Below are 25,172 nucleotides of genomic sequence, written 5' to 3' on the forward strand. Positions count from 1 at the left end.
CCGTGGGCAAGGGGGCGTCCCCGTGGGAGTCCCGTGGGTCAGGGGGGGCGTCCCCGTGGGAGTCCCGTGGGCCAGGGGGCGTCCCCGTGGGAGTCCCGTGGGCCAGGGGGGGAACCCGCGGGATCCCCGCGGGACCCGCGGGATCCCCGCGATCCCCGTTCCCGTGCAGACCTCTAGTCCAAGTCTGAGCCCACCCATAACACGCCTCCCTTGAATTTTGGACACACAGCGACTAGGAAGCCTAGCAAGACATCCAGAAAGTTAGTTTCAAAACTTGGCACTTGGACATCCTGGCGATTAAGGCGTCCCAAGTGCCGGTTTATGCTGCTTTTTGGACATTTGCATTTTTTATTTATTTTTTTAAATGAGCCTCATTGCTGTAACTAAAGAACTTATTTTTGCAGTGATTGGGGGCTGTGGCATTTTATGTTTAAATGATTTTTATTATTCCAGCAGTAAGAAGCAAATACAAACAGTAGTACCATTCAGGAAATAACATTTTCAACAATATAATCAGTTCCCCTCCCATCCCCCCCCCCCCTCCCCTCCCCAAGAATCCATGGCCGGTCCAACAGCTGAGAGTGGGAATAAAATCTTAAAGATTCAAAAGTCTGCTGCGAGCACGCGGTGTGAGGTCCTGCCAGAAGTGCTCCCACACCTGACAAAATTTGCGACCCGGGCTAAGAGTCAAGTCTCCCACCATGCGTCTCTCCAGTGTTGCGTGCACTATCATTAGGGATCTCCATTGTGCATATGACGGGGGATCACGGGAGAGCCAGTTGGTGAGGATGGCTTTTTTCCCCCATCAAAAGGGTGTGGCATTTTAAAAATCTTGCAGATGCCTGTTCTACTGTTGCAGGGGTCAGAGCAGCTGTAGGTCAGATACCCAGAAGAAAAGCCCAACGTGCAACAAAAAGAGCTTTAATCTAAAGAGTCGGTCTCTTACACAGCTCTCTTTTATTAGTTTAAGTCGAGATTCATTGACTGTTAAAACTTCAGAATTTTCAGCATAGCCACAAATGACTGGATTCTTCCATAAATAGGTTTTACGTAAGACGAGAAAACAGAACTAACGTATGTTCTAACATGAAGATACAAAGTAAGTCATTTCCCAGTCATCTTTCCAGTCTTAGACATGTGCTAACACCACTGTGCCAGAATCACTTGATCTGGGAGGTTTTTTTTCCTGCCTTCCTCTTGACCACAAAAATTCCAGCCATGCCGTGTGGGAGTTTCTTGAATGTACAGATCAAGAAAGGAGAGAGGCATGACGCAAGTCAGGGGAGCTCAGAAGAATTCAGCAATGTCAGCAACCCCTTATTTGGGCTTTAGAGCAGAGAAGCCCAGAGGGATGTTAGAGGTGGCCTGCACTCAGGTGTCTGTTTTTCTCCAATTGCAGAGAGCAACAAAGATGTATTTTAAGACAGGAAAATGGGGACTGTTTGACCTAGCTCTCATGCCAAAACCCCCAGATTGAAATGGGCATTAGGGAAAAACTAACTTGTTTTCCCAGTAATTTTACAGGTTTTTGTGGGGAATGCTGAGTGCTTGACTGACCACTGTTGGGCCTATTGGAACCCTCGGTGACAACTCGAGGATTCTACCAGGAAAAGGCCTCGTGTGCATCAAATACTCAAATCCAGAAATAATCACCAAAAGGAGTTGAATTAACACGTTTAGAACTTGAAAGCAGTAATACCGGCAATCGAGGTTTTTCAACATTGTCTTTGGTTCATTTGGGTATGTTTAATACATGTTCATAATCCCAATCAGTTTTACAATTAAAGCAATATATACTTTTGAGTAAGCTGCACTAGAATCCTTCAAAGTTGTAATGGGACAAATTCATCATAGCATTGAAGAACATAAGATTTGCTACACTGGCTCAAGCCAAGTATCTTGTTTCCAACAATGGCTGATCCAGGTCATAAGTACTTGGTAGAATCCCAAAAGATACATAGATTCTATGCTTCTTGTCCCAAGGATAAGCAGCAGATTTCACCACAGCCACCATTGACTCTTTCTCCAGGAATTTTTGCAAACTTGTTTAAAACCTATCTACAATAAGAGAAGTGGAAGAGACCTCAAGAAGTCATCAGATTTGTTAACCTACTTTTGAGACATGGCAGGATGTTGTACACGAGGCCCCAACTTTGTACAGGACATACATCATGGGACATGTAAGCTTATATGACAGGGCTCCCCAAACCTGTCCTTGGGACCACAATACCAGTTGAGCTGTCAGGATATTTAAAATGGGCAGGCATGATAAATTTGCATAACCTGGAGGCACATTATAAACAAACGTCCCGGATATATTCACAGAGGATATCCTGAAAACCCAAATAGTGGTAGCGTTCCTACAGCAGTCTGGGAAGTTTCTCCCATGAAACAACACAGAAGGCATAATATCCTCATGTTGTCAGATCATGATCCTGTTCTCTCTTTTATCATGGTGATGTTGCTTTTGTCTTTGTTCCTTTTCCCAGTGGTCTGTAAAAAGAACTTGGACAGCACGACAGTGGCCGTACATGGGGAAGAAATCTACTGTAAGTCCTGCTATGGGAAGAAGTATGGGCCAAAAGGTTACGGTTACGGGCAAGGAGCAGGGACGCTGAGCATGGACAAAGGAGAGAGCCTGGGCATCAGGCCAGAAGAGTAAGTGGCTCATACAGCACATTCAAGAGCAAACAGGGATAGTGTAGGAGTATTACACACTCTAGAGCAGGGGTGGGCAACTCCGGTCCTCAAGGGCCGTAATCCAGTCGGGTTTTCAGGATTTCCCCAGTGAATATGCATTGAAGCACTGCATGCAAATAGATCTCATGAAAATTAATTGGGGAGATCCTGAAAACCCAATTGGATTCCGGCCCTCGAGGACCGGAGTTGCCCACCCCTGCTCTAGACCCTGGGTGCCATCTTGGTGAGAGCGCAGGTACCCATCCTCCTCTCCACACCCACTCTCTTCCCAACCCCCGCCACATACGCCTATCCTTTCCCTTCGCCCGTACCTCTGTAACATTCTTGGCCGGAGCAGCAGTTCCAAACCTGCTGTCGCGCCAGTGTCCAACATGCCTCAGTGACATCACAGCATTGTCGCTGAGATGCACACAGATTTCTCTTTCCCAGTATCACATTTATTTAAAAAGCACAGTGCTAGATAACGATTTTGGGGCACATTTAAGTTTTTAACTCTTTTTTTTTTTTTTTTTTTTTACTGCTTCCTCTTTGAATCATGCATTCAGTAGACTTCAATTGTATCCCTCATCCACTTTTTCTATATTATACGACTTTGATTATCCAGCAACCTGTCAATCCCACTTGTGTCAGATTATTGAGATTCTACTGTATTGGTTTTTGGCCTATGGAATTTGTGGATATCAAGTTTTGACTTCCTTATGGAATTAAAGGGCAAATGGCCACAGTGAATATTGATTTTCCAGAGTTGCATATATTGTGACTGTCAACACACAAGCCCAAAGAAGGCCCAAAGCAGTCGGGCGCCAAGCCTACCATGCGGGTACTTGCTCCATGCCATAGTACCGTAGGAAGCTGATGTGCCTTAGATTTAATTTCTTGCTTTTTCCAAACCCAGTTGGACGGCAAGATAGAATTAGGTTTACGGTTGGCTCTCCTCTAGCTCTTGTTAATGCACTGCCTTCTAATTACAACTGTACAGAACTCTAAGCCACCAGCCGACCAACAACCCCAATGCCTCCAGGATGGCCCAGAAAGTAGGAGGGGCAGACTGCTGCCCTCGTTGTGGGAAATCGGTGTACGCTGCAGAGAAGGTGATCGGAGCAGGAAAGGTAAGACTGGACATTTTGCTGTCTGATGGGCTCATCAAATTCAAGCACATGTGGCCAAAGTTGCTCAGCCTTTTGAAATTGCCTCTCAGCCTGCACAGTTCCATGCTATTCGTTTCCTCCTGTCCTAGACTCTCTTGTCTCCTTCCTTCTTTCCTCTTCTATCTGCCCAACTCAGACCGGAACTGAAAGAAACGGACAGACCTCTCGTTATGTTTCTCTTCCATATTCTTAAAATAAAGAGCTTGGCCACGTTGCTTTCCAAATCAGAATATGAAACTGGAACTACCCAGTGCACTTGAAATTGCATGAAAATTAAATCTTTGACTGCATTTGTCTACTAATGCAAGGAAACAGTAATGAAAGAGTTGCTAAATTGCAAGTACTAAGGCTCGTGACATGTTTTTTGTTCAAATGTGGATTTTTGCAAGGGCTACTTTTACTATTTTTTTTGATAGACTCCCAGTGGGTTCATAAAGTCAGTTCTAAGGTCTAGCGAGCTGCTGGAGGGAAACTGTGTGGAGCTGTGACTTCATACCAGCCTTCTTGATAAACTTGGGAATAAATATCCTAATTTTGAATGTAATGAAGCTTCCATACACCGTGCTATGCAGTAATCACTGTTTCTGCCTTTGCAAGCCATTCCCAAAAGGTCAGGGAGGCAGTAAAACCAGCAGAGAAATGTCACAGTTGACGACAGCCAATTGGAACACAAATTTTGGTGGAAAGGTCAAAAGCGGTGTTGGGGGTGGGGGGAGGCATGAAGAACTAACTGCAATGAAGCATGCTGAGGCGTTTGTCCCTACCAACAAATTTAGTGTTCAAACATCCAATCTTGTCCAGCAACATAGCAAATGAACTGTGATATTCTCCATGAATCTTTCATTTTATTTCAGATTTTTATAGGACCCCCAGCCTTCTTCACTCCCCCCCCCAGGGCTTCCCACAGTAAATGCAGACTGAGAACATCATTAATTAACTGTACTACCACCTAGTGGTGAGAGCTAATGTGTGTACTTGGCAGACTGAATGCTGCACAAAACACTCCATTCCAATGGATCTCTACCTGGTCTTCCATTTATGCAAATCTCATCTCATGTATGTTCACTATGCTTTTCTTGGTATTGAATTCACTGGACTTTTGATATGTACTGGTAACGTACCTGCTTACCATCTAGGTCAATGTCATCTGGACAGGATGAATCGGTTATGATTAGGCACCACATATGCCCCTACATTCATTAATCTATAGTCCTGGCATTTATTGGAGATAAAATGGTACTTAGATTAGGGGTTCTCAACCTAGTTTTTGGGACACACCCAGCTAGTCGGGTTTTCAGAATATCCATAGTGAATATGCAGAAGATAGATCTGCAATTAGAAAATGACACAGTGACAGAATTTGTCACCGTCCCCATGGATAACCGTGGAAAACCATCCTGTGTCAATCTCAACCTCAGCCCTTCTACACCAGCATTCTTCAGTGCAAGGCTTGAGGGTCAGTGGCTGTGGCCAGTCGCACTCTGATTTTTATGTGAGCTAAGTCTAGGATAATGAAGCCATTGTGACATCACTGATGGAGTTGGCTCTTAGGCATTGGTGGAATGAGGCTTTATGACATCACAATCTCAGCTCTGGAATGTTGCTACTATTTGGGCTTCTGCCATGTACTTGGGACCTGGTTTGGTCTCAGCTGGAAACAGGATACTGGGCTTGATGGGCCTTCAGACTGTCTCAGGATGGCAATGCTTATGGTCTTATGTCCCCACCATCCAGTGTCATTCTTTAGTGCAAGGGTGTCAAAGTCGGTCCTCGAGGGCCGCAATCCAGTCGGTTTTTCAGGAATTCCCCAATGAATATGCGTGAGATCTATTTGCATGCACTGCTTTCAATACATATTCATTGGGGAAATCCTGAAAACCCGACTGGATTGCGGCCCTCAAGGACTGACTTTGACACCTGTGCTTTAGTGTCTTATCTCAACCTCAGTCCTTCTACACCAGCATTCTCCAATGCAAGGCTTGATGGTCAGTGGCTGTGGCCATTCATACTCTCTCCTTAAAGAATGACATGGGGATGGTTTCCCACGGTTAAGTACAGGGGCAAATTCTTTTTGCATACAATGGAGGTGGCACATGCAGATTTATCACATGCATATTCATTGTGGGTATCTTGAAAACCTGACAGACTAGGAGTGTCCTGAGGACTGTGTTGATCCCTCCGCCTTAAGATACAGGCCTCCTTTTACGAAACTGCGATAGCAGTTTCTAGCGCTGAATGGCCCACGCTGCTCCCGATGCTCATTGAGTTCCTATGAGCGTCGGGAGCAGCGCGGGCCATTCAGCGCGGCTCCCCGCCCTAGAAACTGCTATCGCAGTTTTGTAAAATAGGGAGACAGTGGGATAAAGCCAGGACTGCCTATTGATCTGAAACCAGTTGCCCTTGATTGATGAACAGCCTGAAACTTTAGTTCGTTTGCTTTTCTGTAAAGACAGTTTCCAGCTCACTATCTGCTTTGTTTCTTTCTTCCCAGTCTTGGCACAAATCTTGTTTCCGATGTGCCAAATGTGGAAAAAGCTTGGAGTCCACCACGCTGGCAGACAAAGACAATGAAATCTACTGTAAAGGTTGGTATGAAAATGCATGACAAAAATAGCCGAGTCCAGAAAGTATCACTATATCAGACTGACTGTTGCAGCCTTGTAGTTAAAGCAAAGAACAGCAGATCCTGAAGACATAGGGTTGCCATTCGGCTCTAAAAAAAGGAGGAGAGATTGAGACATCCGGGTTTTACTTCCATTGAAAGCAATAGAAGATAGCTATACCAGACCCATCTCAACCATTCCCCATATAACCTCGTTGAATTTAGCAGGTGTTCAAATTTTAGGCAAAGCTCTTTGGAGAGGCCCCTGGAACCATTTGATATATATATATATTTTTTTTTTACAAGGTTGCACCCTCCAGTAATACTCTAGAGTTACCCCCAGGCTAGGATTACCCTATAGCTCCAGAAAAAAGAGGGCGAATCGAGACATCTGGGTTTTACTTCTGTTAAAAGCAATGGACATAAAACCCGGATATCTTAATCTGTCCTTGTTTTTCTGGATATACCACTGTTATCACAGCTCTAATAAAACTTAATTATTAATTATAAGTAAATTATGTATAACAATTTTTATTGAAAGAATCAAATAATCAGTATAATAGGATAATACAAAAATACATTCAATACAATAAGAATTACAATAATATTTCATACAAATTTAAATCAGTCTTTCAAATTTAATTTCCATATGAATTAATTCAATCTTATCTACACCCCCCTTAATTCCATCCCCTACTCCCTATCTTTCCCCCAAAATGAAATCCCTCACCCTGGATGAAAGTTGACAAAAATAAAGAATTAAAATAAATAACGGGAATGTAATTATTAAACCTAATTTTCATAATAAATCATTGATAACCAAACTTCGTATTTTTGGTGAAAGATTCTGAATATAAGGATCCCAAACGTCCATAAAAAGACGAGTTTTTTTTAGGCGAACCTCGAACCTCCCAACTTTCAAATAAAAATAAGCGATGTAATTGATTCCTCCAATGCCAAAAACTTGGAGATTCTTTCTGCAACCCAAATTGCATAATACATTTATGCCCAATCATACAGGCTTTGCAAAATAAAAGACATTTTAGTTGGCCAAAAACCCCACAAGCTGATGCTTTACCAAAAATTATTCCCCTGGGACAACCCACTATCGAATTACCCCATAAAGAACCCCAAAATAATAGGATGGCAGACCAAAATGAGTTGATCAAAGGACACAACCAAAAAGCATGAGATAATGTGCCAGGATCTTTATTACATTTAATACAAATTGGAGTATCTATTAAATTCGCATGAAAAGCTTGAATTTGGGAAAAATAAGCCCTATGCAAAATTCTATAAGTACATTCTCTCCAAACACACCCTTTTATAATCTTTGGTAGTCTATTAATAGATTGAGTAAAATCAAGAAGAGAAATCTGAATTCCCAACTCCTCATTCCAATTTTGTAGAATTTTATCATATGTAAATTAAAGTAAATGTAAAGTAAATTAGTGCTCAGACCTTTCAAGTTTTTATTTTAGATTTATGAATCGCTTATTTAGTTTTACTAAGCAAGGTACAAAATTGGGAAAAGTATAAACATATATTTAAATATACAATTTAAAATAATGGGTTAGACAAACAGACTTACAGACCGACTAATACATAAGGTAAGAGGGATCAGAACTACAATTCAGTGTTTTAAAGTTCAGAGGAGAACCATATATGGAGAGAACAATAGGGAGGGAAAAATGCACATCAAGAAGAAAACCAACTCAGGACATAGGCAGCTCAGTCGGTGTCAGGTCAAAAGCGCGCCGGGACAAAGGCGCACCCAGACAATTGAGCGCAGCGCGGAGGCGCGTGCCGCTCAAAATTACTGTTTTTAGGGCTCCGACGGGGGGGGCATGGGGGCGTTGTGGGGGGTTTGGGGGGTTGTAACCCCCCACATTTTAATGAAAACTTCAATTTTTCCCTGTTTTTAGGGAAACGGTGAAGTTTACAGTAAAATGTGGAGGGTTACAAACCCCCATAACGCCGGTGCGATGTCTATTAAGTAAAGTGGGGGGGTGGGTTCCCCAACAAAACCCCCCGTTGGAGCCCCTAAAAACTGTAATTTTCTTTGGCGCGTGCCTCCATCTTGCGCTCAGTTGTCGGCGCGCGCCTTTGTCTTTCGCGCCGTTGTTTATGAACCGCTCAGTCTTCCTTGTCCTGAGTTAGAAATCGCCAAGACTCTTCCTGAGGAAGAGTGCAAAACTCAAGTTCGGGGGGGGGGGGGGGGGCATTTTATTCTAATGGCTTTGTGCTGCATTCACTTATGAGCACTAGCACTTACGCCAGATTCAGTCTATGGCCGCCGAAAGTGCACTCAACAAGCCTCCCCAACACCATCTAAGATAAGTTTGTTCCAGCTTTTCTGATCTTGTTTTTAGTCCACTTGGAACATCGGTGCGACAACAGAGGGCGGTGATGGGACAGTAAAGGCAGTAATGGTTCCAGCGAGACCATAGTTTAGTGACATCAGTGAACAGTTTGGTTGAAGGGTCTGAGCACTTTACTTACAATTAATAATTTAAGTTTTATTAGAGCTGTGATAACAGTGGTTATATTGTTATATCATCACAGAATTTAAGTATATCTCCCTAGAAGGTTGAGTGAGCTCCTTTTTCTGGAGTCATAAGGCAGAAAAAAAAAGTACTGGTACTCCCTACTGGTGTGTACCGGCTTAAAAAAAACAAACCCTGGAAATACTGAAGACGAAAAGAAATGGTGGACTGACGGGCAGCATTAAGGCTTGATCCACCCCAGAGAGGGGGGTGTACAGCTAAAAGTTCACCTAGGAAGTTTATCTACCTTTTTGAGCCAGCGCCCCAGCACATTCCAGATCCTATTTTCCTTCTGGCCATGTGCCTTCCCGAAGGATTGGCAAGAGAGCTGCTTCCAATATGTCAAGTCTCAATGATAGATAATTGCATTTCTTAATGAGAGACCTAGAGAGAAGTAGTCATCTCTGCCTACAGCCCTGAAGCCCCACTATCATTAACCCTTTCTTTTTCTACCTCTTTCCAGCGTGCTACGCCAAGAACTTTGGACCCAAAGGGTTTGGCTTTGGCCAGGGAGCTGGTGCCCTCGCCCACACTGAGTAAGAAGGGAGAAATAGCCAAGCCCCAGCCAGTTGGCAGCCTTCCAAAGCCAGGACTTCCTCAATGGCTCCTTTCCACGTTTTTTAACATGTTTTAGCAATATACTAGATGGAAATAACATTTTTGTATGTGTTGCTCACGTCATCACCATGTCAACATTCTAAAGAGAAGCACCAGCGTTTATCCACCCTATAGGACAGTCTGTGTATAAGATTCCTTAAACTGCAACAGTATCTGAAGGGGATGGGGACGGGGACGGGGGAGTGGAGAGGAGGAGCAATTGCAGTCATGGGGGGGGGGGGGCAGGTAACCATGAGATGAGCCATATCGAGGCATCAGACACACACCTTGGGGATATTTTCCACTTTGCAACTTAAAGACATTTTTTTTTTTTTTAAACCCAACGTGGCTTGCGCTGGGATCTTTTAGAGCACATAGAAGAATCAGTCTGTTGGACAGGGGCAAGGATAAGGTAAACTGAAGCATTAAGGGGTTACCCTAGGGATATATATATAGCTGGCTACCAGCATGTGCTCAGAGGGAGGAGCTAAAGGTTTTCCTCTGAGCTTTGGGAGAGAAAATCGTCTTCATCAGATGATGTCACCAGCATGTGGCTGGCTCATCTCGCTCGTTCATGGAGAAAACCAGATAGTCTGTGGTCAAGCAACATCCCATGTCCTTCTGTGCACTGGGGCAGTTTTAGGTGCAACAGCTGCTGTTAATCGAGGCGTTCGCCACATGCTGTGATTTCAGTGGGGACAGTGGAAGAAGACGGAACAGAAAGCAGACAGCACTGTGCTTACTTTAAAAGGCTTTGGTTTGTTTCCTGGGTGCTAAAAGCATGCTCTGGCTTGGCCTAGTGCACAAGTGTCAAAGTCCCTCATCAAGGGCCGCAATCCAGTCAGGTTTTCAGGATTTTCCCAATGAATATGCATGAGATCTATTTGCATGCACTGCTTTCATTGTATGCTAATTGGTCTCATGCATATTCATTGGGGAAATCCTGAAAACCCGACTGGATTGTGGCCCTCGAGAAGGGGCTTTATCCCTGGCCCAGTGCCTTACAGTACAGTCAAGTTCTGTAATATTTGTCGAAATCATAGGCAGGAGTGTGCTTCTACGGACCTGCATGATCTTGCGTTGCTTTTTGACTTCAGCTTTTCTTGTGCTATAGAGATAGAGCAAAACTTAGGGATCGTGGGTTGGAAGTAGGAAAAAAAAAATCCCTCATCCATCTTAACTTCTGTCTCTGAAAGGTGGGGGTGGGATGAGAACATACTAGAACAGGAGTCTCAAAGTCCCTCCTCGAGGGCCGCAATCCAGTTGGGTTTTCAGGATTTCCATAATGAATATGCATGAGATCTATTAGCATACGATGAAAGCAGTGCATGCAAATAGATTTCATGCATATTTATTGGGGAAATCCTGAAAACCCGACTGGATTGCGGCCCTCGAGGAGGGACTTTAAGACCCCTGTATTAGAGGAATAGGTGACAGCTTTGTGGGTGCTTGAGCACCCCAATTATTGAGTAGAACTCCTTCTCTTTGTTAGTAAAAGGGCAATTTAATATTCAGTTTAGCAGCCCCCCAATCACTATGAAAAGTTGGTGCCTACGACTAGTGCCACCTGCCCCCCTTTATTGATTTAAAGCTCTTCAATGAGCTCTTTCGGGCAGTGCTTCTAACTTGTCTCCTGGAGCCACACCTAGTCAGCCAGTTACCACAAGGAGTAGGTTGGTGATGAATCTGATGCCTCCAGGAGAGAGTTGAAAAGCTCTGCTCTAAGGGCTCACAAGACTAGTCCCCATTGCTTTTCTCCTTTTCTGTATCAATAGTGGGCAAAAGCTCACATGAATGGCCAATGCAATTGAGCAAGAAGTGGTCATCAGCTATGCATTTTTTTGGGACTCTTCAATGCAGACTGTGCAGTGATACCAGCAGTGTACCTCACCTCTTCTGTATGCTTGTGGAAGACGGCCTTACTCACAACAAGCCTTAGAAATAGCCTGACTGGACACTACACATTCCTGTTTCATCATTTCACCCAGCTTGTTTCCTCAATAAAAATGATTATGTTTTCTTTCTGGATTTTTGCCTGATTTTTGTCTATATCCATTTTCTTATGAAGCCTCTTAGATGTATTTCTTGGAATATAAATGGTGTCACTTCGCCTATTAAACGACATAAGATCTTGAGAGCCCTGAACCGTCAGAGAGCTGATTTGGTCTTTCTGCAGGAGACGCATCTGTCAGCAGCGGAGCATGCTAAACTACAGACTTGGTGGGTGGGTCAGCATTTGGGGGCACCTGCGAGCAATCGTAAGGCCGGGGTTTTGATTTTGATTCGGAAGGGGCTACCCTTTGTTATTCAACAGCAGTGGACGGATCCTGGAGGTAGGTACATCATAGCCAAGGTACTATTTAATCATAGGCCCCTGATTCTTTGTAATGTGTATGCTCCTAACACTTATGACTCTCGATTTTTCTCCTCACTTATTCGCCTTCTGGGCCAACAGTCGGATGTGCCATTGCTCGTGGGGGGAGATTTTAATTGTGTTCATGATCCCTTGCTGGATAAATCAATTCCTGCTCCCCAGGATCGGATGCAGCCTACTAAAGGTATTTCTTTACTTTGTTCCTCCTTGGACGTTATTGATGTTTGGCGGACGCTTCACCCAGGTGAGCGTGACTACACTCATATATCTAGAGCCCATGCGTCCTTATCCCGGATTGATTACTGGCTGACCTCTAGCGCTTTGTTTTCTCAGATTGAATCGGCCTCGATTGGTTCCTTTGACGTTTCCGATCATGCCATGCTATTGTTACTCTTGCACTTGGATGTCTCCCCACCGGGATCTTTCCGTTGGCGATTTCCACTCCGTTTGTATCAGGACTCGAGATTTCAGGAATTCCTGCTTCAAAAATGGTCTGACTATCAACTACATAATATTGGCCATCGGGCTGATTCTACGCTTTTCTGGGAGGCTGCGAAAGCGGTCCTCCGTGGTGAGATTATGGCCTATTCCAGCCATCAACGTCGTGCTCGGGATAGGGAGCTTTTGCAGTTGGAACGTAGGATTGGTAACCTCCGTCGGCTTTATAGTCTATCTCACGCTTCCTCTTTGCGTTCCCAGCTCTTAGCCTCCCAGTGTAAGCTTCAGGAATTGTTGCATGCTAGAACAGTCAAGTCACTTGCTTATTATAGATATCAATTCTTTCGCCATGGGAATCAACGAGGGGCGCTTCTGGCAAAGGTGGTCCGTCGTTCGGCGGGACGTACACATATCTTGCAACTTCGAGCGGCAGGGGGGGGTTTGGTCCGGACGGACGCCGAGATTAATGCAGTGTTTTTTGACTATTATAGGAAGCTTTATTCACAGCAATCTGATTTAATGGACGGCACGGCATATTTGGATGGCCTCTCCCTTCCATGCCTGTCTGATAGGGCGGTAGCTAAACTTAATGCCCCTGTAACGGCAGAGGAGGTGGCAGGCGTCATACAGAAGGGGTCCTTGTTAAAGGCCCCCGGACCAGATGGTTTCCGGATGGAATTTTATAAACTCTTACTTCCTACGGTGGCTCCAGTCTTAGCTGATACCTTCACAGCAGCTATCCAACGGGGTGCCCTTCCGGAGTCTCTCACTTCGGCTCAAATAGTTGTGCTATTGAAACCCCATAAGGATGCAGCCCTCTCTTCTTCTTATCGCCCCATCTCACTGCTGAATGTGGAGGCCAAGTTGTTCGCCAAGGTTTTGGCTAATCGATTGGCTTGTGTTCTTCCTGAGTTGATCGCTTCCCCTCAGGTGGGCTTTGTGCAGGGGCGTACTAGTGTGAAAAACATTAGATCTATATTGGCGTCTTTGGAATTCGTGGAGAGAACCCAACTTTCTTCTCTATTGGTCAGCTTCGATGCTGAGAAGGCCTTCGACCGGGTCTCTTGGAATTTTTTATTCGAGGTTTTAACTCGGTATGGCATTACGGGCTTTTTCCAGGATGCGATTCGGGTGCTTTATCACTCTCCTACAGCTTTTGTGTGGGCCAATGGTCTTTGTTCTCCTTCCTTCCCCATATGTCGTGGCACGCGTCAGGGCTGTCCCCTTTCACCATTGCTTTTTGCTCTGTCGTTAGACCCTTTGATCCGTGATATTCAGCTTAATGGAGCTATTCCGGGTATTCGAATTGGTTCTTCCGAATTTAAGATCTCGGCATTTGCGGACGATCTCCTGGTCCATATCTCGGAACCCGTAATGTCTCTGTCCAATCTGATGGCCACTTTTCAAGAATATGGAGACTATTCGGGTTTTAAGCTTAACCTTGATAAATCTCTGGCGTTGGCCACATCCTCGGTCTTGCGGGATTCTTGGCCTGGACCCTTTCCCCTTCAATGGGCTTCTTCTTCGTTTCGTTATTTAGGGATTCTGCTGACGCCTCGTACTTCCGAGTTATATCGTGTTAACATTGATTCTTTGTTCAGTTCTTCGGCTGAGTGGTTTGCTCGTTGGTCTCCTCTTCCTCTGTCCTTGTCGGGTAGGATCAATTTGTTTAATATGGTTCTTTTTCCAAAATGGCTTTATACTTTGCAGTTGCTCCCTTTATGGCTCTTGAAACGGGATGTTACTAAGTTACATTCTATGCTTTCTAGATTTTGTTGGGGGGGACGGCGACCAAGGGTGGCGCTGCGTTATCTGCTCGGCGCGTGGGGAGGAGGGGGACTGGGGCTACCACATTTTCGGTTATATAATGCTGCCTGTTTGATTCGTTTTTTGGGGGAGTGGCTTTCGGATCGTCGGGATTTTACTCCAAAATGTTATGAGAAAGAATTTTTTGCACCTTGGCATATTTTGTCTTTGGTGCACGCGCCCCGTTCTGCCTTGCCGGGGGCTCTTCGGGGGAGTTTGTTGTTGCACTCGCTACGTGTCATATGGTCTTATGTGTTGGACTCCTGGAAGGGTACTCCCTCGACTACTAGATACTTACCTATTCAGGGGAATCTGCAATTCAGCCCGGGCATGGAGACTGCTAGTTTTCGTAAATTGGCATCCCGGGACTTCACGTTACTTACCCATGTTCTTCAGGCAGATGGTTCTTTACTGTCCTGGGATGCTTTGGTCCGGTCGGGTGTTTTCTCTGTGGGAGACTTTCTTGCGTTTCGGCAACTTCAACATTATGTTCGATCCCTCCCCCGAGCCGCTTTGGTTTTTCCTATTGAGAACAAATTTGCGACGCTGCTAGATCCCTATTTGGAGGATGGGTTTACAGTTTCGGGTCTGTATAAGGATCTCCATCGATTATTGGGTCCAGCTGATCGAGCTGTCCTCCACGCCCGTTGGTGCCAGGATCTGGGGATAGCACGAGACGCTTTGGATCTCCCTTCCTTGATTGCAAGACTCCCGGGAGTTTCCGTTAATGCAGATCTACGGGAGTGTCAGTTTAGGGTTCTTCATCGGGGCTATTTTACGAAAAGTCAGTTATATTATTCGGGTTACACGGACTCTCCTTTATGCCCTAAGTGTCTCCAGCAACCCCATTCGTTTATCCATGCCTTCTGGTCTTGTGTGAAAATCAAACGTTTTTGGCGGCAGGTTGTAACATATGTGGAGAGCGTCTTTGGTACTACATTACCTTTTTCTGCCGCTGGTCTCTTGCTGGATAAGTATGAGGCCTTCCGCTTGTCTGATTCGGGTCAGCGGCAGTTTATGAGACGGGTGGGGGTCTTGGGGAAGAAAGTAATTCTATCTGTCTGGATTGGGGAACTTTCTCCATCCTTTTGGGAATGGAGGAACCGTTTGCATGCTCTGCTGCTGCTGGAGTGTAAAGATGCGTCTTATAGCTTACGACGGAGGCGACTCTTTCTTCGGATCTGGGATTCTTACCTTTTTTCACTCTCACCACGGGCTAGAAGTGACATTCTAAATTCCTTGTGACTTTTTCGGAGACCTGGGCTTGTGTTCCATCCGTGAGGGGTGCCAGGTATGCTTCTTTCTCTTTCTTTCTTCTTCTTCTTTGCTCTCTTCCTTCTTTCTTTCTGTGTTGGTGTTCCTTCTTGTCTTGGGCAGTGGGCTATCTGAGTCCAAGCCTACTGCACTCGCTTTTTCTCGTTTCAGACTAGGGGGTTTGGGGGGGGGGGGTGGTGTGGGTGGGATTGTTGGATCTCCTATTTTGTTTCTGCTGTTTTCCTTTGTTACTGTGGTTCTGACTTATTGGTCTGTTCTGTGTTATTTGATAATAATAAAAATCGATTCAACATAAAAAAAAATGATTATATAAGAGAGAGAGAAGCAGGCTGCCTTATTTTCTGCTTTGTGATTTTTCTATACAGCAGGGCCCTATGTTTTGAGTTCCTTCTGGATTAGGGTTACCACATTTTACGTCGGTAAAATCCGGATCCCTCTAGACCTGCCCGCACAGTTTCACCCATCTCTGTCCCGTTACGCCCCCCGCTGCCTCTTTGTCGGGCAGAAAGGCATCCACACATGCATGGATGCGATGTGATGATGTCACGCAAATGTGCAGGTGCATGTGATGTCACCATGTCGCATGTGCGGATTCCCTCTCCCAATGCGATTTCTTTTCAAAACGTAGACAAATGGCCAGGTTTTGAAAAGCTGTCCAGACCCCCGGATGTGTCCCCAAAAGGAGGACATGGCCGTGGAAATCCAGACATCTGACAACCCTATTCTGGGTATAATCATCATACCTAAAGATTCCATTTTAGGGGGAAAATGCACCTCGCTTGAGGAACGTGGGGGGACATGATTGAGACATTTAAATATATCACGGGCCGCATCGAGGTGGAAGACGATATCTTCTTTCTTAAAGGACCTTCAGACCTTCGGACTGCTGGGCACGATGGACCTCGGGTCTGACCCAGCGGAGGCAACTTCTTATGACCACAAGAGGTCATCCGCTGAAAATCAAAGGCGGGCAATTTCATGGCGACGCCAGGAAGTATTTCTTCACCGAAAGGGTGGTCGATCATTGGAATGAACTTCCATTGCAGGTGATTAACGCCAGCAGCGTGCTTGATTTTAAAAAGAAATGGGATATGTATGTGGGATCTCTAGCGGGGTGAAGTCTGGGGGTGGGTCATTAGCGTGGGCAGACTTGATGGGCTACAGCCCTTTTCTGCCGTCATATTCTGTTTCTATATATACCAGATGTCAGCTGTTTTCTTAAGAGTATCACCACAGTGTGAATAAACTAAAGTATTACCACAGGAATATAGCACAATACAAGAATTATTTTAGCTGTGAGGTTAATGTTTTTATCAGACTGTTCTAATCCCTGATGCAGTCCCATTATGTCAGCCGTAAACATACAGGATTCAAATCCACACCAGCCAAATCCCAGTAGCAGCTGGGGGAAAAGCAGCGAGAGCTCGAGACCCTGCGTTGCACATCCCGCTGGGTGTTTATACATTATCGAAATGACTGGAATGCGGACATTTAAAATAACATTTGTCTTAAGCCTAATGAAAAACAGAAGCTTAAGAGCTGGAATCTGAAAGGGGAGTTGAACTGGCGGATCTGGCATTTCACTCTCTGCTCTTAATATTTTAAATCTGGGCTTGGCTTTGGTGCAGAAGGGTAGGCTATATTAAGTTCCCATGTAACACAAGGGTCCTGTGGGGGGGGGAGACACTAGTAAATCTGGGGATGGCTTCAAGGTGCCCTCCTCCGTATTCCGCCCGTAGGATAACTTGCACGCGTTAGCGTTTAGTGCACGCTAAAAAGCATAGCACACCTTAGTACATAAGGGGTTAGTTTTTCTCTTTCCCTCAATGTTTCTAATAAAATCAAATCCTGTATGTGGCCCTTGAGGACTCCTGCTTTAAATGTTTTTGTGATTCTGGGATAATCAGTGCAACCTGTTCTTTTTAGTTATTCTGATTTATTAACTACCTTTTCATGAAGAGATTCACCCAAAGCGGTTCATAATACATTGAATAGTAATCAGATACCCTTAAGTACTTTCCCTATCTGTCCCACAGTCTAACTGTGATACCTGGGACAGTGGTGAGTTAGGTGACTTAGCCATAGTCACAAGGAGAAGGCTGGGATTGAACTCAAAGCCTCAGGGTGTTGAGCCAGAAGCTCTAACCACTAGGCCACCTTCTCCATTTAAAATCATAACAGTATGAGGGGTTATGGGATACATTAAAAAAAATCTAATCAGTAACGGTACTACTCGAAAGGGTCCAGAGAAGAGCGACTAAGATGGTGAAGGGGCTGGATTAGAGAAACTGGGCCTCTTCTCCCTCGAACACAGGAGACTGAGAGGGGACATGATCGAAACATTCAAGATACTGAAGGGAATAGACTTAATAGATAAGGACAGATTGTTCACCCTCTCCAAAGTAGAGAGAACGAGAGGGCACTCTCTAAAGTTAAAAGGAGATAGATTCCGTACAAACGTAAGGAAGTTCTTCTTCACCCACAGAGTGGTAGAAAACTGGAACGCTCTTCCGGAGTCTGTCATAGGGGAAAACACCCTCCAGGGATTCAAGACAAACTTAAACAAGTTCCTGCTGAACCAGAACGTATGCAGGTAGGGCTGGTCTCAGTTGGGGCGCTGGTCTTTGACCGGAGGGCCGCCGCGTGAGTGGACTGCTGAGCACGATGGACCACCGGTCTGACCCAGCAGCGGCAATTCTTATGTTCTTAACCAAATACAAACCTAAACCTTAATATGTTGATGTTTATTAAAATATTTGATATCTCACTAAATCTAAAAAAAAAAAGGCATATTGGGTTACTTTGTTCTACTTTCTGAAAGAATGATTTACAAACTATGGCCAACATAGCATCCAGTGGGGAGGGAGATGGGCCCAACCTGTTTGTGGCATTTAAAATGCTAAATTGCCTACCTCTGTGTTCTAGGAATGCCCGGCCCCTTTACAGCAAAGGAAAATGACTCAACACCATCCTAGGGCTTCCCAAGAGTGCCCCGGTCATAGAAGCCAATTTTTAAAAATGATTGGGCGTGCACTCCCTGGATGCAGTCATTGAGTTTGTTCAATATTGGGGGTGCTCAAGCACCCATGGAACTGGCTGCTCTGGTCCTGGTGACTCCACAGCCAGGGAGGTTTTCAGGATATCCACAGTAAATACGCATGTGAATAGTCTCTAAGGCAGTGTCTCTCAAACTTTTTTTTTTTTTTTTTTTTTTGCTCTAGCACACTAAACGGAGCAAATGTTTTTTTCGCAGCACATTATAATTGAGATGATAAAATTGCAAAACCAACAAAAAATTAAATTTAGAAGTTATTTATTCCACCCGCCCATCCCCCACCCCCATTTAATGAAGCTGTGTTAAGCTTTTTTATCGCTGGCTCCAGTGGTATTAGCTCTAACGCTCATAGGAATTCTATGAGTGTCGGAGCAAATACTGACACGGCTAGTGATAAAAAAACTAATATGGCTTCGTAAAAGCAGGGGAGGGGGTTAAAATTCTTTCAGCTATGTATGGGTAATTGTAACTATGGTGAAACTAAAATAGATAGAATAGAATTGCTAATCAATGCGATGGATGTGCTTGTTTTTGAGTGCAAATTAACTCAAAATGTAGCTCGATAGTTGACAAGCAGAAGCGCGTTTCATCATCCACCATCTGCAGTCGTTCTCATTTTTTTCTATTTAATTTCTGTCAGAGCTGAAAATCCAAATGAGAAACAATAAGAAGATCCAAACAGTAGCAAAGCTTGCTCGACAAAATCGAAACTAAAATTACTTGCCTTTAATCTTCAAGGACCAATCATGACAAAGAATGATGCTTGTCTGGGTGGTTGTATCTTTACGTGCACAGACACTCATAACATTGACAGACTTTGGCATACGTGACACACTTGTCATCTATTCTCGTGTATACTTATGAAGGGAATTTTTTAAAAATAAAGTAAAATTCTGGAATCTCTTGTGGCACACCCAGAGTCTCTTCGGGGCACACCACTGTGCCTTGGCACACAGTTTGAGAGACATCGCTCTAAGATATGCAGATTCATCTTATGAAATATTCATGGTGGATAGACTGGAAATTCTACTGGCTATGACAAGAAACTCAGCTGCAGCAGCTTGGTGAGTCTAAAGCAGTGGTCTCAAACTCATGGCCCGGGGGCCACATGCGCCAGGTACTATTTTGAGGCCCTCGGTATGTTTATCATAATCACAAAAGTAAAATAAAACAGTTTCTTGATCATATGTCTCTTTAGCTATAAATGACAATATTATTATTAAGACTTAGCCAAAAGGAAAGATTTATAAACTATAAAGAGTTTTACCTCATGCAAAATTGTCATTTCTTTAATAACACATTAACTATTTTTTTCTGAGGCCCTTCAAATACCTACAAATCCAAAATGGGGCCCTGCAAGGGGTTTGAGTTGGAGACCACTGGTCTAAAGGGATTAATCCAAGGAATAAGGGTCCGTCCCCCTTAGGACAGGAAGGTTCTGGAATGAAATGCAGAGTCCACCACCCTTAGGACAGGAAGACTCAGGAACCAGGGCTGGTGCAAAAGTATGGGATGCCCTAAGTAAACCTTCAGCCTTAAAAAAAAGCCACCCTAGGCATTTGCTTAGGCTTGTCTCATCGTTGAGACTGCCTTGCCAGGAATGAAATACAAAGCCTGTCACTCCCTTAGTACAGGATGACTCTATCTGCTGTCATTTGCTATGTTGCTAAGAAATAGAATAGCACAGGGGCTAAGCCTGTCATTTATATACTCAAGCGTTTAGGGATGAACACAAGAATACAGTTCTGTCACCTCTAAAACTGGAAGGCTCAGGGGATGGGATGGAGTATTTCACCACTAGGGCTGGAGAGTGCAGAGCAATTAATCTGTGTTTTGAAGTTTAATGCAGTGGTGCCCTCTGCTGTTCAGATTCAATAAAATAGTGTGTCTTGATATGACTAGCCATACTGGGTCAGTCCAATGGTCCATCAAGCCCAGTAGCCCGTTCTCACGGTGGCCAATCCAGGTCCCTAGTACCTGGCCAAAACCCAAGGAGTAAATAAATAAAATTATGTATGTAATTGCAAATATTGCAGAGGACAATGTACAAATTGCAGGAACTTTTTGGAAAGTCAGTAAAATATTTTCCAAAAGATGGTTCTCATGTGCATGGGGACCCGTGTTTCGGAGAAACATTCCTTCCTTAGGAGTCCAAGATACTTTGCTAGTTGAGAACCATATGGATAATCACAATGTTGAATAAAAGACCGTAAGCGCTCCTGGGTGGTTGATGATCAGGAGCGCTTACGGACTTTTATTCAACATTGTGATTATCCGTATAATAATAACTTTATTCTTTTATACCGCCATAACCAAAAGTTCTAGGCGGTTTAAACTACAAAGAGCTGGACAATCAGCGAAATATAATAATACAGTAAAAATTACAAATATTTATAAAATAGAATTTCAATAATAAAACTCACTTAGTTATCGAATAAAGTGGTCTTACACTGCCTTCTTGGTACGCCAATCTCTCTCATGCATGTTCATTGTGGATATCCAGAAAACCTGGCCTGCCAGTAGATCTCGAGGACTGGACTTGGGCAGCCCCGATTTAGAGGCACCCATTTAGGCAAATGAAAACCAGGCCTAAACACCTGCACCTAAGTTGTGCATGGATCAGGGTTACCAGACGTGCAGATCTCCCCAGACTTGTCCTCCTTTTGAGGACGTCCGGGGGTCCAAACAGCTTTTCAAAACCTGGCACTTTGCCTGGGTTTTGAAAAGCTTGGAAGAAATCACTGCCCGACGTGAGCAGGCAGCAGGGTGAGGATGGGGGCAGGGCTAGAGCGGGACTGGGGGGGGCGGGATGGGCGGAACATGGGTGTCATGTAACCCCGTTCCATACACAGTCAAGATTTTCCAGGGGGAAACTCCAAGAGCTTTCTCAATGGCAATGAGCTCAATGGCTTTCTCAATGGCAATGAGTTTCAGTCCCCTGCTATAGGGAAGAATTCATTATTAACCTCTAAGGGGGCAATATTCGTCCAGCGGTGGTCATCGTTTCTTTAAACATTGGTCATTTGCTGACTGAAATACACCCAGCGTTCAGGGTCAATTCTTATCCAGGTACCGAGTATCCAAATACTTAGCAGTATCTTTAGGCCAGCTTTTTAGCTGTCCTAAGTTTAACTGCTGAAGTTTGGCGGTTCCCAGGTAACTCTTGGCTCTTCCCCCAGACCACCCCGGCACTAACTAGACAATGCTGTAGAGGTCAGACAATGTCTTGTGGAGACCTGGTTACTGTTAGTTAACTGGACAGAAGTCTCTCCTACCCAGTTAACTTAAACTGAATATCGACCCCTGAATGTATAAATGTCTGCTTACGTTTACCGTATTTTCACGCATATAACGCGCATGTTATACACGATTTTACAAACCGAGTATAACCATGCGCGTTATATGTGTGAGCGTGTTATACAATTTTTTTCTCTCATTGCGATCCGGCATCCCCCCTGCGAACCGGCATCCTCCCCCCCCCCCCCCCCGCTCGCTTCACCCCCCTCCCCTGCGATCCTACATGCAAGGAGCACACCTCAAGCATTTGTTTTGTTCTATAGAGCAAGTTCATCTCTCTCTTTCCATCTGGATCCCGCACACGAAATCTAAAACAAGCATATTGTATTGGCCTGTTTACTCTGGGACCCCTGTCCAGGAAAAAAAAGCTGCTTTTAACAGCCCTCCTTGGCTTGCAAGCAGTCAGAGGGGCCAGGTTACCTTCTGTGACCTCCCGAAAGGCAGACGAGGTTGCAGTCACATATTGTGTACATGAAACCGTGGGTGGACAGAGAACCAGGCCAATAGGTTGTCGCTTTCTGGGTGCTGAGAGCGCTTAAGCATTCTCAATATTGAGCAAATTCCTTCAAGGTTTTTAGGAAAGGAATAATTTGTGCTCAGTTTGGCAGCCCCCAACATTCTGAAAAGTTGGCTCCTAGTTGGTTTTTGGTGGGGGGGGTTGTTTTTTTTGGGGGGTATCCTAGATGTCGGGGGACAACCAATGGACTTGCAGCAATCAGCAACTGAGTTTGACCTAGCTACTGTAGGTTGGCAGATGTTGAGAAGGGAAATTGAGGTTACCAGACTGGTAAGCTCCCAATTCAACACAGTCTCGCTCCTCTCTCTTCCCTGTGTGCAGCTCCATGGTCCACATTCTGCCAAGTCGACATTTCTCTTTCATCTCTTCCCAGCAACCGAGGAGGAGCCATCTCACACGTTCAACTCAGTGATGCTTGGCTCGGAACCAGGAAAGTGTGTGCTAGAGTTGGCAAGGTACTCTTTAGGCGAGACTGTGTTACTCCTAGCTTCATTATCCTGGGTAATATACCTTCTCTCCTAAAGAAGAAGAGATATGGTTTGCAATAACAACCAAAGCTGCAGATGGAAGCCAGCCATCCCATCCTTGCATTCTGTATAGCAGTATCCATAACATGGTACCACCAGCTATTAGGATAAGATGGAATTTTAAAGGACCATAAGCAAGGAGCATGTGAGTTTCCAGCTTTGAGTGGGCCACATCTACATAGTTTTAACAAAGACCAAATTGTAGTGACTGGAAAGGAATCCTCTTGTAATTAAACAAGAAACAATGGCCCAGCTGTTAACCCCCTTCCCTGAACCTATAATGATGCTAGTTGGCACTTTAATGTAATGTAATGTAATGTAATTTATTTCTTATATACCGCTACATCCGTTAGGTTCTAAGCGGTTTGAAGAAAATATACATTAAGATTATAAATGAGAAGTAAGAAGGTACTTAAAAAATTCCCTTACTGTCCTTACTTTAAGTAGCTCTAAATCCTTTTACGCTCTGTAAGCTGCCTTCTACAGTGCCTTGATTGCATATGATTTGACAGTTCTCTGTTTAGTCTTTTGGCTGAGGTCAAGAGCAAGATCTGAGCCCTGAATTCGAGGCTGGCTTAATAATTAGGCAATGCAGGGGGTTGCCTAGGGCGGCTTCATGAGGGCAGAAAAAAAAGCAGTCCAAGCAAAATAATATTGTAGATCCCGAATGCCAGAGAACTCAATGAACCATCAGCATGTGCTTTTGCCCACAGGGAGGGAGGATAATTTCAAATAGGCAATTTACCTGGATAAATATGGGTTCTGGAAATTGCCTTCATTCAAAATTCAGTTTGTATATAGAAAACACGGCTTAAGTATTCAAAATTGTGATGACTGACACTAGGATAATCATGATTTATTGAATAAAATTATGAAAGTCTTGAGTGTGTGTGGAGGGAGAAGGTAGTTGCTTGAAAGATACGCTTCTCCCTCCGTATTCGCGGTTTCAGCAATCAGGAGGACAGTGAGGAACTCCAGAGCGATTTGTGTCGGTTAGAAAAATGGGCGGAGAAATGGCAGATGAAGTTCAACGTGGAGAAATGCAAGGTAATGCATTTAGGCAGTAAGAATAAGGAATACGAGTACAGAATGTCAGGTGCAACTCTGGGGAAAAGTGAACAAGAAAGGGATCTGGGTGTACTGATAGATAGGACCCTGAAGCCGTCGGCACAATGCGCGGCAGCGGCAAATAAGGCAAATAGAATGTTGGGCATGATAAAGAAAGGAATCTCGAGTAGATCGGAGAAAGTTATAATGCCGCTTTATAGGGCAATGGTCAGACCCCACTTGGAATACTGCGTCCAACATTGGTCTCCCTACCTAAAGAAGGATATAAAACTGCTGGAGAGGGTGCAGAGACGAGCAACTAAACTAGTGAAGGGTATGGAGAAACTGGAATATGAGGATCGACTTAAAACACTGGGATTGTTCTCCCTTGAGAAAAGGAGACTGCGTGGGGATATGATCGAGACCTTCAAAATACTGAAAGGAATTGACAAAATAGAGCAGAGAAGATTATTTACAATGTCCAATTTGACACGGACAAGAGGACATGAAATGAAGCTAAGGGGGGGCAAGTTCAGGACTAATGTCAGGAAGTTCTGCTTCACTCAGAGAGTGGTGGACATCTGGAATACTCTCCCAGGGGAGATTATTGCGGAATCGACAGTCCTAGGCTTCAAAAGCAAACTAGATGCATATCTCCTTGAGAGAGGCATATAAAGATATGGTTGGCTATAAAATAAGCCAGGTGAATACCTAGCAGGGCCTCCGCGTGTGCGGATCGCCGGACTTGATGGACCGAAGGTCTGATCCGGAGATGGCGCTTCTTATGTTCTTATGTTCTTAATCACAGTTTCGATTATCCACGGTTTTTAGCTTGCTGGCTGCTCCCCCCCCCCCCCCCCCCCCCCCAATTACATCAGCTTGCATAGAGAAATCGCTGGTTACAAGCATTGACGGAGAAAAATCGCCGATTCACGGCACTTTCTTCACCGTGTTTTGCTCTCCTTCGGGAACAGACCAGGTCTCCCACCATGTTATTCACGGTTTCACCATATTCACAATGGTTTTTAATAGAAAACATCGAATAACATATGAAAAAGTTATTTGCGGTTCTGTTAATCCCCTATCACAGCGAATACGGAGGGAGAAGTGTAATTGAAGGGAACGGCACAAGCCTGAAAGTTTGCCTAGGGTGTCTGATACCTTTCTACTACCCTATATGAACTGAGGATGGTCCCTTGGTCTTTTGGATGATATTATGACAATATGAGGTTAGAGGAATGAA

General features: G+C 44.5%; 1 protein-coding gene across 1 annotated transcript in view; it reads left to right on the forward strand.

The window, feature by feature from the left end:
- The window catches only part of CSRP1 (cysteine and glycine rich protein 1), a 48,572-nt gene extending 36,951 nt beyond the window's left edge, over nucleotides 1-11,621 (forward strand). Inside the window, exons 3-6 of the mRNA XM_033917727.1 lie at nucleotides 2,490-2,658; nucleotides 3,680-3,809; nucleotides 6,340-6,433; nucleotides 9,460-11,621. Coding sequence (XP_033773618.1) covers nucleotides 2,490-2,658; nucleotides 3,680-3,809; nucleotides 6,340-6,433; nucleotides 9,460-9,536 — 470 coding nt within the window. The 3' untranslated portion in view covers nucleotides 9,537-11,621. The remainder of the gene's footprint in view (nucleotides 1-2,489; nucleotides 2,659-3,679; nucleotides 3,810-6,339; nucleotides 6,434-9,459) is intronic.
- The last annotated feature ends 13,551 nt before the right edge of the window (nucleotides 11,622-25,172 follow it).

This window comes from Geotrypetes seraphini, chromosome 13 (genome assembly GCF_902459505.1).
Source record: "Geotrypetes seraphini chromosome 13, aGeoSer1.1, whole genome shotgun sequence".
Lineage (NCBI taxonomy): Eukaryota > Metazoa > Chordata > Amphibia > Gymnophiona > Dermophiidae > Geotrypetes > Geotrypetes seraphini.